This window comes from Leuciscus leuciscus (genome assembly GCF_965113295.1).
Source record: "Leuciscus leuciscus genome assembly, chromosome: 16".
Lineage (NCBI taxonomy): Eukaryota > Metazoa > Chordata > Actinopteri > Cypriniformes > Leuciscidae > Leuciscus > Leuciscus leuciscus.
In genome coordinates, this window is record NC_138740.1 from 20,108,570 (window position 1) to 20,124,181 (window position 15,612).

The following is a 15,612-nucleotide window of genomic DNA, read 5'->3' on the forward strand; positions in this document are numbered from 1 at the left end:
TTACAATCTCCCTGCAGTTCCTTCATATGAAAGCAATTGATTTTCCTCCCTCTCGTCCACAAAAGAAGCTCCGCGCTCTTGCTGCCCAGCCATCCATTGAATGACTAATGAAAAAAACTATTGGGTGTATAATTGAATATTGTGATTGAAGTCTGCTTAATAGTCTTTGCATAACACTGAGACATACAGAGCTAATAACCATGCATGGGCTATTCTGTGTGAAGCAGACTGAGGTTTTCTTCTGAGTGTGGCAGTGGATTCGGTGCTGTGTGCTGGCACAGGAACAACATTTGTAAATTTAAGGGAAGGGAATTTATTTTATTATAATTTTTATGTTTTTTGAGCCCTGCATTGAGACATTGGAGTCATATAAAAATGTATCAATTTAATCAAATGATTTATTTAATAAATCTGTAACCCATTGTTATATATACATTTTTAACCCACTGTTAGCAATTCCAGTGTAGTAAAAAAAATAAAATAAAAAAAAAATAAAAAAAAAATATATATATATATATATATATATATACATATTCATTTATTTATAAAAAAAAAAAAAACTACACTGGAATTGCTAACAGTGGGTTAAAAATGTATATATATATTAATCAAAGAGGTCTATTATCCTTGTAGAAAACGGTCCATTAGTATTCCCATTCATCTCAATCAAAATCCATACTTTTTTAGACGTTCCAAATTTTGGTAACAGGATTTCCAAAATTGCAAGCCTCATATAAAATGAATAAAATATGAATGAATAATTAAAATACCTCATATAATATTTAGTTTGACCCCTAGAGGTTGATTGAACATTTTCTGAAGGTTAAGCACCTCCTTTCACAAACCATTTGTCTGAAAGTCATTTTTTTCAGGTTCTATGTTTTGTACCTCCTTCATGAAAACTACTGCATGCAGTGGATTAGGAGTTACAGACTAAACTCACTGGAAGAATAATATTAATTATAGACGTTTTATGAGAAATTTATGATTCAATGTTTGTGCTGTGCTGAATGCACTTTGACCTTCAGTGCTTTTAAAAGCTCAATTGACATTCAGCCAGTAAACACCTGTTGCAGTGAATTGTAAAATGGCTATGATTATGTTATCAGTATCCGAAAGGGCGGAGCTATAGCCAGTCAGGAAAGACCGTTCATTCCGTTGAAGAGGCACCGAGGACAATTACAGTTGTTAGTTGAAGAGAGTCAGGTTGAGGGACTCTTAATGGAAAGGGAAAGTTAGAACGAAAGAATACAATTTATCTGTAGTGAGGTGAGATAAAATGAAAGTGCAGAAGTTTAGATGAATGGGGCTTTTAATGATGGTCTAATTAGGCTTATTCAGTTGGAGTGGAAAAAGAGCATATTTCAGCAAACAATCAGAGAGAGAGAGAGAGCGCACTCTTCGAACGTACGACGAAAATTGCCATATGTGTTCTTGCTTGTCAGTTTTAACGTGTAATTGCCTGTCTTGCCAGCAGAGCTCAGTTGGAAATTGCATTTCACTGGCAAACAATGCCCTCTAAACATGGACTGCCTGGTGAATGTTTATCAAAAGGTCCCCAGACATCTTTGATGCTTTCCGCAATGTATATTTGCAGAATGAAAGAATAAAATAATAAGTGTAGAATGAAAGAGCAGTGTGTACCTTAAACAACACAACAGAGACTAAGTATAACATCAGCACACTTGTATAACTGTGGGTCTGTTTATATAGACACTAGCTGCTATGTCATTTCTCCTAACCACACAGCAATTTCTATAGGTTATTTTAATAGCAGTGGTAAGTTCACGGAGATTATTCACAAAGAACATTATGTTTTAGGTTATTTTATCTTATTAGTAGTCATCACCCTTTGTGGTTATTTAATGTCCTATGACACCATAAAAATAAAATAATAATTGTAAATCCAAAAATTATATTACATTTTTTCATTATGTAATGTCAAAAATGTAAAATAAAAATGTACTGTATTATTATTATTATTATAAGCCATTATTAGTTGCTATTATTGCCTAGTTTTGTTAACAAGCATTTATTTAAAGCTCTGTTTAAAAAAAGTATACATTTTATGCATTTGTTTAATATTTAAAAAAATGCTATATATGTATATTATATGTTTAAATAGCATATATATATATATATATATATATATGTGTGTGTGTGTGTGTGTGTGTGTGTGTGTGTGTGTGTGTATATATCATTTCAAACTGGATAGAATTTACCTAAATGCACACAATATTCAATCCTAGCTATAAATATAGATAATTGACTCCTTGTTGCATCAGTCTGCTTTTAAGAACCAGACGCAGGGACATACTGTTCTGTGATGAAGAGCCAAGTCATTTTAATTCTCCACCTCTCTTCTGCTTTCCCAAATCTCCGTCTGAGCACAATCCTACACCCAAACACCACAGATGAGCATCATAACGGAGGCTATAGTGAGAGCAGTGTCTGTATATTGCACCGGAGTTCCCTTCTCCTTCATCTTCTCATGATTATCCACATGTTCTCTTTCTCAAAGTTGCTCAAGGGCAACTTTGAAGTTACATAATTATATGCTGTTTTATGACAACCCTGTTTTTCTTTTTGTTCTGCACATCAAAGCTTCATTGGTATTAGCCTTCATCAGCAGGGAATTAGTTGAAAAGAGAACCACACATATTCAGCTCATCATAGAGTACCACAGGATTACCCCACCTCATGAAGCTCTAACATGATGAAAAATTCAAATGCAACACCATCATCCTTGAGTCCTGCCTTATTTAAAAGACAGACATCCAGCCCCAGTTGGAATGTTCAGACTTAATCAGCTGATGGTGCTTAAACATGGTGATGTGTGTTGATAACTGTGTGTGTTTCCTCTGTGTGTCGTATAGGAGAGCTGTACATTGGAGGTGTGGGGAAGAGCATGTACAACAGTCTGCCCAAGCTTATAGCATCGCGGGATGGCTACCAGGGCTGCCTGGCCTCAGTTGACCTGAATGGCAGACTCCCTGACCTGATCGCAGATGCTCTGCACCGTGTGGGCCAAGTGGAGCGAGGCTGTGAAGGTTAGTATACTGCTGCTCTGATCACAACACATGACCCTTACCTAAAAATACATCTGTTTTATCTATTGTATAGCATCAGGGTGCACCTTATTTCAATTTTCTTACACACCTCACCAAGGTTTTTTTTTTTTTTACATTGGATTATTATGGGGTGTGTGAACTTTCTATTCATCATCAAAGAATCCTTAAAAACAATTGACACAACTGTTTAAATCAGCATATTAGAATGATTTCTGCAGGATCATGTGACACTGAAGACTGGAGTAATGATGCTGAAATATTCAGCTTTTCCAACAGAAATAAATTGCATTTTAAAATATATTCAAATATAAAACACTTATTTTAAATTGTAAAAAAAAAATATTTCACAATATTACTGTTTTTGCTGTATTTTGGATCAAATAATTGCAGCCTTGGTGAGAAAACGAGATCGAATTCTTACTGTTCTAAAACATTTGAACGGTTGCGTAAATCCCGTAGCAGATTCAGGCAGGTGGAGCTAGGGGAGGTGGATGACTAGCCTACAGCAAACACTGAAGCAGACTATTTCAATGTTGGGCAAGCAATCTCATTGGCTGCAGGATCAGCAAAGGCCAGTCAGTTTGTGCCATGCAAAAATTATGCGATTGCCTGTAGATTGTATGTAAAGGACCTATTAGTGTGTGTATGTGTGTGTATATATATATATATATGTATATGTGTGTGTATATGTGTATATATGTATATGTGTATATATGTATATTTTATATATGTGTATATATATATATATATATATATATATGTGTGTGTGTGTGTGTGTGTATGTGGTATATGTGTATATTAGTGCTGTCAATCGATAAAAAAAAAATTTATTAATCAAACATTTTTTTCTGTGATTAATTGCGATTAAAAACAAGTTTTTATACGTTTTTAATTTTATAATGTAATCATTTCACAGTTAATCTCAAAATTAATGTAGAAACAACATAAAGACAGTATATTTTAAATACTTATTTAATGACATATTTGAATGAATGAGGGCCAGCATCACTGATACTAATACAGCTGCTGATGTTCCCCACTGAAAATGGCTATCAAATTTAAGTCTGTTTTAATGGATTTCTGTAGACAAATACAGTGCCAAGTTGTCCACACATTTTCCTGTTGCTGTCATCATGATGATGACAGGGAACATTGTGAGATTGGAAACCTGTGTAAGTGTAGAAACCGTTGATCGTCTGTGTGATTATAACCACCGATTCCCATTTCCTGTTTGTTTCAGCCGGCCCCGGCACGACCTGCATGGAGGACTCCTGCTCCAATCAGGGAGTGTGTCTGCAGCAGTGGGAGGGGTTTACCTGCGACTGCACTATGACGACATACGGTGGTCCCCTCTGCAGTGACCGTGAGTACCGTTTTGCTCTTTAGTAGGGATTAAACAGCTTTATTAAAGAGGCTTGTTTGGCCACATTAATAAGCCGTTCAAGGCTTCTCCTTTGATAATCTCTGAGCTAAGTGTTTGAAGTACTAAACGATGGTGCGCCGCAATGCAGTCTTTTTAATGTGCAGATAAGGCAGAACACTCTAATTAGTGAGGGCCACAAGATAATGTTCATAAAGAGCTAGTAATGGTTCAAGTGACCCCTGAACTGAAGGCTGGAAGATATGCGATTTCGGGTTGCATCTTAAATGTTTAATTACACCAAAGTTTGGAGGTGGAACTGTGGGTTTTTAATGCTGTACTTGCAATACAAAATCTGACTGTGCTTTGCCTTCAAACAGACACTGGCATCGCTCACAAAGCAGATTGTGTTTTTCTTTAATAACATCCACATATTTTTGACAATAATGCTCTGGAGAACAGCCTAACGAGCTAAATGAAGATAAATAGGGTGAGCTGCCCTATGTATAAAAAATGTAGCAAATAAGTGTGTTGGATGGTTTTAAACAACATCTTCATTAAACACCTAGAGAGATTTAAATAAGCTGTTTATTGTAGTTAAATTCAATAGTACACTATATAATAAGTGGATTAATTGGAATAAAAGGAATAATTGATGACAGGCCGTTGTATTATTTGAAAAATATCAGGAAAAGGAATTAATTATTGCTTATATATTATATTATATTATATTATATTATATTATATTGTATTATATTGTATTATATAATTATAAATACACAATTAAATCATAAAATATTTATTGAAGTTACATTTTCTCAATTCACCCCCCATTGACTGGTGTGGCAAGCTAATTCATCGGAAATGAAGCTAATCATTTACAGATTTCATATCTCTAGAATCAGTGTGAATAAGGCATCAAATGTTTACATTGCTTATTTATACAGTACAATAATTAAAAGTGACCAGTATACAAGCAGCATGTGTAAACATTTGCCAAATTCATTATGCATGAACTATAGCGGCGTTTGGAGTTTGTCGATGCAGCAGATCTGAGAGTACAAAACAACTTCTGCACCGCTAACTCAATTAACACTTCAGACAATTATTTCACAGCACCGCATACCTGCAATACCGTAAAACATCTCAATCTCCATTATCAAAGTGATAATGATCTTTTATCGACATAGGAGGCAATGTCATAGAAGCATAGTGAAGGCTCTATATTCATACACTAGCAGAGAAAGATTCATAAACCTGCTTAATCATATTATTCTGAAAACAAACAAACATATAAACATCTATCAGAAAAGAAAGAGGAGGCCAGTATTTAAAAGTGGTATTAGGTGTTGTATCTAAATGTTGTATTATGCGATTCGAATGTGATTTAGTCAATCAGTTAATACTCGATTCACCCATAGTCATAATTACTGTACATAAACACAAATATTATTGTTTGAAAAGTGGTTTAAACTGACAATACACAAGGCAAGTCCTGATTTAAACAGTCTACAAAATCATTCATGGTCTTCATTTCTTGTCATCTGATTGGATATCCGTAGATGAATTTTCATGGAAGTGTTGGTGCTTTTTGGTGCATTGACAGACGATTTGAATTAACTAAGCTTCTTGTATAGCTAAAGCAGCAGTAGCACACCTGTTCATCCTCATCCACATGAAAGACTATGGAGCCAGGCTGCAGGTGTGAAAAAAAAATACAATCCTTCAAAAGTCATTTTCACGCGATCAACACAAAATCCGGTGGGCAGCCACAGAGAGCTGGAGCAGCTTCACTAATGCATGACTCATTCTCTTCCTCAAATAGTGTGACAAAGGCAGTCAGTCATCTTTTTAGCCTGTCCTCTACAACACACACACACACACACGCTCATACATTTTTTTTTTTTATTCCAGACAGCAGACATATGGGGAGAATAATTTTGGTTGACCTCAGTAATTAGAGTAGATTATTTAGGAATATCATTAGCACAAATTACGCCTGCTGCCTGTGTGACATCTCGCACATTTTCAACAACTTCCGAGCGCTTTTATTAGCACTCTTGCTTTTAGTAACAAGAAATGTGAGAGCCGCAGACAGTCATCCGATCCTTCCCAGACTGTTTCTACATACGCATCGAATGTCACACAAATCCCACCGGAATATCCCAGGTTGTATTGCATATGTCCTATGTTGTAGAACAGCGTATTCAAGTGGCTGGATCTATGTTTCATGCTTTGATTTCCTGTGAACGGTCACATCCATCACCCAAGGTCTAATTAAATGGCTTGTAATGTGTTACCCATCCTGAACCCTGTCCAAGGACACAGCACAGGTCCCCGTGAGTCTTAAGGGATTGCTCTTTCCTACTTCCTTTGTTCATTCAGGATTCACTCCATCCCTCTGTACCTTACACCAGACCCTCCAGCGGTGACCATTAAATTAAATAGATGCTGCACTTTCATGTCTGCTGTTTTGCCTCGCAGCCTTGGACTCTACTCTCACCTTTCTCTGCAAGCATCTGCTCAGCCAACCTTAGATTTTACATAGACTTTTCTGTCGTGCCCTGCACATAAAATGGGCAACGTTTCCTTGCAGAGGTAATTGTTCTTGTTGGGCAAAACTTTAAACAATGCTCTTTCTTCTTAATGGTTCACAAAGTATTTCTAAGGTTTTACACATAAAGAAAACTAGTGACTTTTTTAAAAGTACTTCTACTATGAGACATTTGTGCTGTTTCTTATTTTTATGGAAACTGTGATAAATTCATTTTTCATGTGTGGTGTGGGGGGTGTGGGGTGTGGGGGGGGGGGGGGGGTAATTTGTCTGAGTTCTGTATTGTTACATGAAGCAGAGAAAAATTAACAGTTCTTGGTGTCACCATACAAATGAATCCTTCATGGTGACATTTTCTGAAAGCCAATAGGATACCAGGGTCAATTGATCCAGATAACCCTCAGATTCCTGGTGGAAGGTTCCTTGTATGGAATATAGGTTTTTACCAATTGGACGTGCTCCAGTAGAGAACAGGATATGGAATTGACATATATGGGTCACCAAAAGCGGGACCTGACCTGGGAAGTAAAATCCAATAAGCATGAAATCGGATTGGTTTCAAAGAAGCCTCTTTAAGCAGGAAAGTGAATGACAGCGCACACACACACACACACACACACACAAAAAAAGTAAAAAATTAAATAAAAAAAAGAAGTATATAACATGTCTGGGTGATCTGGTTCATTAAATCCTCCACCTTTCTCTCTACATCAACATCAATATTGATAGAGTTGCCATCAATCATGAAAAAAAAAAAAAAAAAAAAAAGATAAAACACTGATTAAGCCTGATTGTTTATTTTGTATCAACGGCTTTGTTTAAAGGTATTTTTCTGCATGGCTTTAATGCACATTAAGATCTGTCAACAGCATTTGTGGCAAAATTCTGAATTACAAAAAAAAAGTTGAAATGGACCAAGCACATTTTTTATAAATTTTAAATAAATAAAAAATAATATTTACTGCATTTTCACAGTCAGCAGTTGAAATTACTTTGAAGTTGAATTTTTCCAGATGTACTGGGCTGTAAGTCAAGGTTCGTCTTTGACCATTACATTCCTCAGTCTACATTAGTCATATCACGGTGGGGAAATTTTCACACCGGTAATTAAGCTTGCGAAGTTGCGACAACACCAGTATTACCAATAACACCTGGGATGGGTGTTGTGTGCAGTTGCTTTTCACTTTTGAATTTGCCGTCACACATGCTCTCTGTATATAGGCCTATAATTTGTGGGCATCGGGGAGCGGCTATCAGTATGCGGGGTATTCTGTAGTAAAATGTTTAATAAACATTTTCATGAATTTTTCTTTTTTTTAATGAAAATTTGAAAATATTTAAGAGTCATTGTTTAATTTAGTTTTATGCATACAGTATGTTCTCATGTAAATATATTTTGTTCTAATGTAACAAGTAATAATCTCAAGGTTTACTAGGTTTTACACTATTCTTTGGTTCTTTAGTAGCGTGAGTTTGGTGAAGTGTAATACAAAATAGTACAACGCCTCGTCCGTTTGGGGAAGAGCGCGCACACTCAGCGGAGCAGGTGAAAGTATAAACAAGGCTTTAGTCTACATTATCTCCTGCCCCTATTTTCGGTCTCTCTTTGCTACCCATTCTTCCACTGGTGTCCAGACTTTAACAGCCACTTGCCCGCGGTCCTGGCAACCACTCCCTCAATGTGACATCGTGGCAGGCCCCAAGGTGCTGGCTGCCGGTCCGACTCCTGATCGCTTCATTAAAGAGCAAACAAAGCGTGAATGTCTTGTAATTGTATAGCAGGTCCTGCCAAGCCTAAAAAAAGCAGATACACCATATAATAAGATATTTAGAGGAGATTGAAAGGTCACCCCCTGTCCAGAAGCAGGAAGGGATGGAGTAATTGGAGGGGATAAGGACGGTGCTCCGCGGTGAAATGTCAACACGAAGGAAGCCGAGGAAGAATCGTAATCAGCAGCCTACATCTCACGCTTCCACAATCCTTTAGACAACCAGACTGAGACGTCACCCTGTTCTAGCTGCCGCTTTGGAGGATGTCACTCAGTCGGTGACATGGGAGAGTAGACTCTGACAGAATTAGGACAAATTTAAGGCGGGTTTCCAACAGTTCATTGCAACTCATTCTCTTGCTTTTAGTTTGCTGGCATTGATTGAGATGTACTCGCTGCAGGAAAGATGGAGTTGAACCTGCATGTTCAGTTCATCCTGGTAGGATGTTTGCACAAATCCTCAAACTTGGCCATATACGGATACTTGTTTAATTGCAGTAACCATCTTAAAGTACTTTCCACCTTCAGTTTGAGCAGTTCTTAACACTGTGAGCAACGATTTCAGTTGCATTTTGACTTGAGCATGGAATACGATTTCAATCGATATTCATTCGATGCTGTTAATGTACCTTGTTGCTTGTCTGGGAACTTTTACCTTTCTGTGTGATGTGATCATTCTCCATAACAATCTCTCCAATGTTCACTACAGTATAACGCCTATTGTGTCCTTGAGGTAACGTCCATTCTAGACCGAAGTAGACACGAAACGCTGCAGTTTCACAACAAAAACAATTTGGCCCTATTGTGGAAAAGAGTCTTTAGTAACTACCCACACACAATCAAGTTTAACCAGCTGTTAAATGCGCTGACATTGTGTAATTGTTATTCTTTTTGGTGCAAAGACAAAATTTATCTGCAGTTTAGGATCATTAGGGATTGTGCAGTTGATGTTGCGCTATTACTGCCTGTGCAAGTCATTTCCTTTACAAGAGATGTTGTGTACAATTTCTGTTGATCTTGGCAGCAGTAACTCGTCAAATGATGGAAAAAAGGTGATATCCACACAAGCCATGTAGACAAATGCAATTTTGCCAATTTAAAGGCATTTTAAAGTGTCTGGATCACAGTGGTGGAATGATTCTGTACAGTACAGGCCCAGTAAAGTTTGCCAGATCGCAGCAACCTTATTTGCATAATTCCTCTAATGAAATGGGAGTACACAACGCATGCAAATAAACGGCATCAGAAATCAGGGAACCTTTATTCATAGTGATTTCAGTTTTTTTTTTTTTTTTTGATCTGATAACAATTTACATTTTGCAGTATCATTTTACCCTGTAAATTGACAATCAAATGAATGGTATTTATATACAGAGCACTATCAGTCCAACTGCTTCCCTTTTATTTATTTTTTCGCAGCTCGTGCCGGGAGGCGAGTAATTACACAGAGTGTCTGAAAACATCCAAAAGACCCTTAGTGAGCCGTCTTTCAGAATGCCTGATTTTCTGAAGGAGGTTTGGCTTGAGTACAACATTAGTTGTGCGGCAGAGAGTTCAGAGGTAGTAATGGAGCGTTGTGGTAGGCTGAAAAAAAATCGATCTGTCTGTCTGTCTTTTTATATTTATATCTATCTGTCTGTCTGCCTGTCTGTCTATATTTCTGTCTGTCTGTCTGTCTGTCTATCTATCTAATCTATCTATCTGTCTGCCTGTCTGTCTATATTTCTGTCTGTCTGTCTATCTATCTATCTTATCTATCTATCTGTCTGTCTGTCTGTCTGTCTTTTATCTATCTGTCTGTCTGTCTGTCTTTTATCTATCTATCTATCTATCTATCTATCTATCTATCTATCTATCTATCTATCTATCTATCTATCTGTCTTTTAGCTATCTGTCTATCTATCTGTCTGTCTGTCTGTCTGTCTGTCTTTTATCTATCTATCTATCTATCTATCTATCTATCTATCTATCTATCTATCTATCTATCTGTCTTTTAGCTATCTATCTGTCTATCTGTCTGTCTTTTTCTCTATCTATCTGTATGTCTGTATTTATTTATATATATATATATATATATATATATATCTGTGTCTTTTTATCTGTCTGTCTATCTAACTGTCTATCTGTATGTCTGTCTGTTATCTATCTATCTGTCTGTCTGTATTTTTATCTATCTATCTATATATCTGTGTGTCTGTCTGTCTGTCCTTTTATCTATCTATCTTTGTCTGTCTGTCTGTCTTTTTATCTATCTATCTGTCTGTATTTTTATCTATCTATCTGTGTGTCTGTCTGTCCTTTTATCTATCTATTTATCTGTATGTCTGTCTTTTTATATATCTGTCTGTCTTTTTATATATCTGTCTGTCTGTCTGTCTGTCTTTTATCTATCTATCTGTCTTTTTATCTATCTGTCTGTCTGTCTGTCTTTTTATCTATCTGTCTGTCTATCTTTTTAATCTTGACAGGTCTGCTTTGTTAGTGTAACAGATGTAATTGTGACACAATCAAAACAGGAAATAACAAACATTTCTATATTATCACCACCCCCCTTTGTTTTGGTTTGCGGTGAAACCCTGTTCTGAAGGTTCATGTATAAATTCCTATATTTAACACAAGCACTCCCGCCTCACCAATTATCAGATACGGCGTCTGCATTTGCCGTGGCCTTTAGTGACCTTTGGGCGACCTGTCATGAGGGTTAGTTGTCTGATGTAGGGAGATATTAATTTCTCCCTCATTATATCACACAGACTAGAATATTCTGGAGGCACAACACAGCGTTTGGGAATTTAGACTGTTGCATGTTCAATTATGTTGCTTCTCTGCAAAATGTGCTGTGGATGGTTGCCAGGGAGTTGCTATACAGTTGAGTGAATTTATCACATTGCTATGCGGGCCTGGTTGGTTTCTTACTGGTCCAAGTCGACTGAGCCAGTTACCAAGTCTCTATAGGGATTTTCTGGGTTATGTCTTTTTCGACCCTGGGCTGAGGCCGCTTTTAACCTTCAAAGCAATTTTTCACACTTGTAATTTAAAAAAAGGTTTTGCACCACTTCTAACCCTGGGTTTTAAAAATTGGTTCCCGAGCAACAGTGTTTACTGCATTAAATATTCATATGCTTTGTACAGAGACTTTCATGCGCTGTGTTTGGTGTCAGTAGCCTGAGAGAAAAATGAAAATGTTGGTGGCGGGAAAACACTTTAACTGTTAGGTCTCTCCTTCAGTGCAAGTCTATGGGATTTTTTGCATGTTTCATCCTCCTCCTAGTGTCAATTGCTGATAACTTTGAAATGTAGAAATGCTCCCCATAACTAACATCTACTGGTAGATGCTGTAACTAAAACCATCTGAATCCAAAAAGCTTCTCTCTCCAGCGACGGCTATTCAAAAATGTTTGTGTATTGTGATGAAATAATGTTTTTTGAAAGCAATATATAAGTCACAAATATTTTATTACATTACAGTAGATGGTTTTAGAGGGCTCTTAAATGCATTAAATGGACTGTTTCCATGTTGACATCAATTGAGCAGTTGACATTCAGATGAATGGGAATGTTAACGGATATCCTTTCTCAAGGTGTCATAACCCTCCTAAATAACCATTCAGTGCTGGAAAAAAAAGCCAACAGAAAAGTGTGCAGCAGTATCAAACTTAGGTGTCTTTAGTTTTCACACATTGAATAGTTTGCTGCTGCACAGGTCACCACCACAGTGAGAAGAGGTGATGAACAAGTATCAGTCATAAACTGGCTTTCAAACACTTTTTTTCATGTGGGTCTTCTGCACTTTTGCAGTTTTTCTCACCCTTGCATTCCCATGTTTTTACTCTTTTTCTCTTGGTCTCTTCTTTCAGCAACTCTCTTATTCAGCCCATAGCCATATTTGTTCAGTGCTGGCACACCAGATAAATCAACTTCCACAGGCAAAACACTGTATGAGCTTGTGCTAGATTTTTTTTTTTTTCTTACATATTTTTCCTCCCCTGCTGCTCAGTTTGGAGGTGTTAGAGCACCATACATGGTTCATTCGTAGAATTACATGCACAATTTGTCATGAATTCACAGTAAGGACTTTTCATTCGCCTTCATGATTGAAACTTGTTAGCGGTAACAATCTCCGTTTAAGGGAGTGAATTCATTCATTTCTCGCTCTCTTTATTCTGAAATGCACACGTGGTGCATGTCGTTTTTTTATATTCTGTCCCTTGGCTAGAGTGTTTACTTTCTCATTAGCAATCCACCAGGTGTGTGTGTGTGTGTGTGTGTGTGTGTGTGTGTGTGTGTGTGTGTGTGTGTGTGTGTGTGTGTGTGTGTGTGTGTGTGTGTGTGTGTGTGTGTGTGTGTGTGTGTGTGTGTGTGTGTGTGTGTGTGTGTGTGTGTGTGTGTGTGTGTGTGTGTGTGTGTGTGTGTGTGTGTGTGTAATGAGCTGGCTCAATCAAGAGAGGACATATTCATTAAAAAAATATGTTGTAGGTCACTGCAAATTTGATTCTTTTTCTCGTGTGTTTGTAGTTTTCACGTTAGACCTTTGCTTTCCTACATTTTGCTGCTAGGCCTCAACAAGAACTGTTATATAATATATAAGTGTCGATTTTTGACCAGTATTGCTTTCAAATAATCATTTTCCATTTTTTGTTTTTAATTGTCAATTTAATGTTAATATATCACAATTATATACAATTTTACATGTTTAAATTTTACACTGTCCCTTTTACAGCCCCAAAAAAAACTGATCATATATTAACCTTTGCTTCTATCATTTCCTTACAGTTTAATGGAACTGTATGTAAATTTACCAGGATTTCTGCCTAAATTGGTCATTCATTTTTGGTCATTCATTTTTACCCAATCTAGATGCCGTGGCATGTCCTGTTTCTTGCTAATGAAGAAAAGACAAAAATAAAACGTACACTGCCGTTCAAAAGTTAAATGACCTGTTAAATACCATTAAGAGATCATGTGTGATCATGTTTTCAGGCAATTTACCTATATGAGAAGTTGTTACATTACCATTAAATCACTGGTATAATGCTGTATGTGACCAAAGAACAGGATTACCGGTATGAGCACGCATGAGGTCAGAAAGCGCTGACGTAAGAAGTATGCTTTGGGCCAATCATAACGGTCTGCGTGAGCGGTTTACAGTAAGCTCCGCTTTTAATTGTTTTTCTATGTAAGCATGCTAGACGGATATCTAACCATTTAGCAGTGTCTTGGGCTCGAAAACCTTCCGTTTCCATTCATCATTAATAACTATTATGTGTCATGTTTTTAAGAACAAAAGCGCGTTCTGTGCTATCATCCCCTTAATGGCTGTCACCCAGAAGTAAAAAAAAAAGTAGTCAAATTGGTCAGATAGTGAAAATAAAGTGCTTCTCCTCATCAAGGTGGATTAAAAAAACGGCTCAGCATTTAAAGGTAATTTCCGATCAGGTAATTGACATCACGGAGTTTACCAGTATTTTGGTACTGATGTGTGAATGGTATCTTACTGGTAAATAGACAGAATGGCGTTGCTTGTGTTTACAGCACATTTTGTGTATTTAATGGAAAAGTCATTCTGGTCATTTTACTGTAATTTACCTGGTTACTATGTGAAAAGGGCTATTGTTGAAAACAGTTGTGCTGTTTAATATTTTTGTGATACATCCATGATAAATTTTTTCAGGATTCTTTGATGAATAAAATGTTCAAAAATAATTCATTTGAAATGGAAGTCTTTTGTAACATTATAAATATATTCACTGTCACTTTATTACAAATTTTGCTATCCTCAAAATTTATCCTTGAATGACAGTGTATTTACTTACCTTCAAATTTTTATTTTTAATGGATTTTGATTGGGGTTTTTTTAAGTCCTGTCTTTGATATCACCTTTAACCGTGACATTGGCCAGTCAGCCTCCAATGTCATCTGGTGAGCAGCAGTTCTAGAATGTGCTGCTCTGCTGGCTACGCATCATTTCCTCCTACAAAAAACATGATAATGAGGTAACACGCGTGCCCGCTCTCGCACACACCTAACGACCCACTCCCTGTGCGAGTCACATTGACTACAGTGCTGCTGATGGCACCAAGTCAAACCTTTGAAAATGTGATAAAGCCTCCAAAACGGCACGTCAGCACAGCAGCGGATGCGTAGCGTCTGATGTTTGCCAAAGGGCTTTTATTGTGAGCACATGTTTACAGCCCAAGAGCAAGAGGATTGTTCTGATTTCATGGAATGCTTTACACCTACTTGCCCTTGCCCATGTTTTTAGAAACAAAATATATGTTTTAGTGATTTTTTTTTTTTTTTTTTCTGGAATGATATGAGGAGGGCGAGTACAACTGTCATTTTTAGCTAAAGTATAGTTTTAGTCTGAATTGCCCCTCCCTCTTTCCCATAAACACTCTCAAGCAAATTCAAGCCCCATAATTCAGTTCTTTCTCTTCCCCAGTGTATGAATTCTCCCGCAGGCTGTGTGAGAGAAAAAGAGACAGCTTGCACGTTCATCTCACCTCCAGAAGTTCATTTGCTGTAAAGCAGATGCTTTATTTTTGTGAAAAAACAAAAATGCAGGTTGTGTGCAGACACTCGAAACGGCTATAAACTCGTTCTCTGGCTTTCGTTCATTCTTATCTCCACCCTCTGAAGTAGAGGCGAGCATAAACATCCGTTCTCTTTCTATTAAATGTCACTATCATTAATAGCTATTGAAGACTTCATTCCCCGCCCTCCCTCCTTCAGGTCCCACCTCACCCCTCATGTAAAGGGTAAATTGTTCACTAAATATTGAGATGAATATACTTCCTGTGTGGCCTTGTATGCTGTTCCGCTATTGAAAATACAACTAATAAACTACTTCTGCCAATA

The 15,612-nt window shown here is 37.1% G+C and overlaps 1 protein-coding gene across 2 annotated transcripts in view; it reads left to right on the forward strand.

The window, feature by feature from the left end:
* The window catches only part of nrxn2a (neurexin 2a), a 390,641-nt gene that overhangs the window by 192,210 nt on the left and 182,819 nt on the right, over positions 1 to 15,612 (forward strand). For both annotated transcript variants that reach the window (XM_082141011.1, XM_082141009.1), the window contains 2 exons: positions 2,877 to 3,050; positions 4,312 to 4,434. In XM_082141011.1, the coding sequence (XP_081997137.1) occupies positions 2,877 to 3,050; positions 4,312 to 4,434 (297 nt within the window). The remainder of the gene's footprint in view (positions 1 to 2,876; positions 3,051 to 4,311; positions 4,435 to 15,612) is intronic.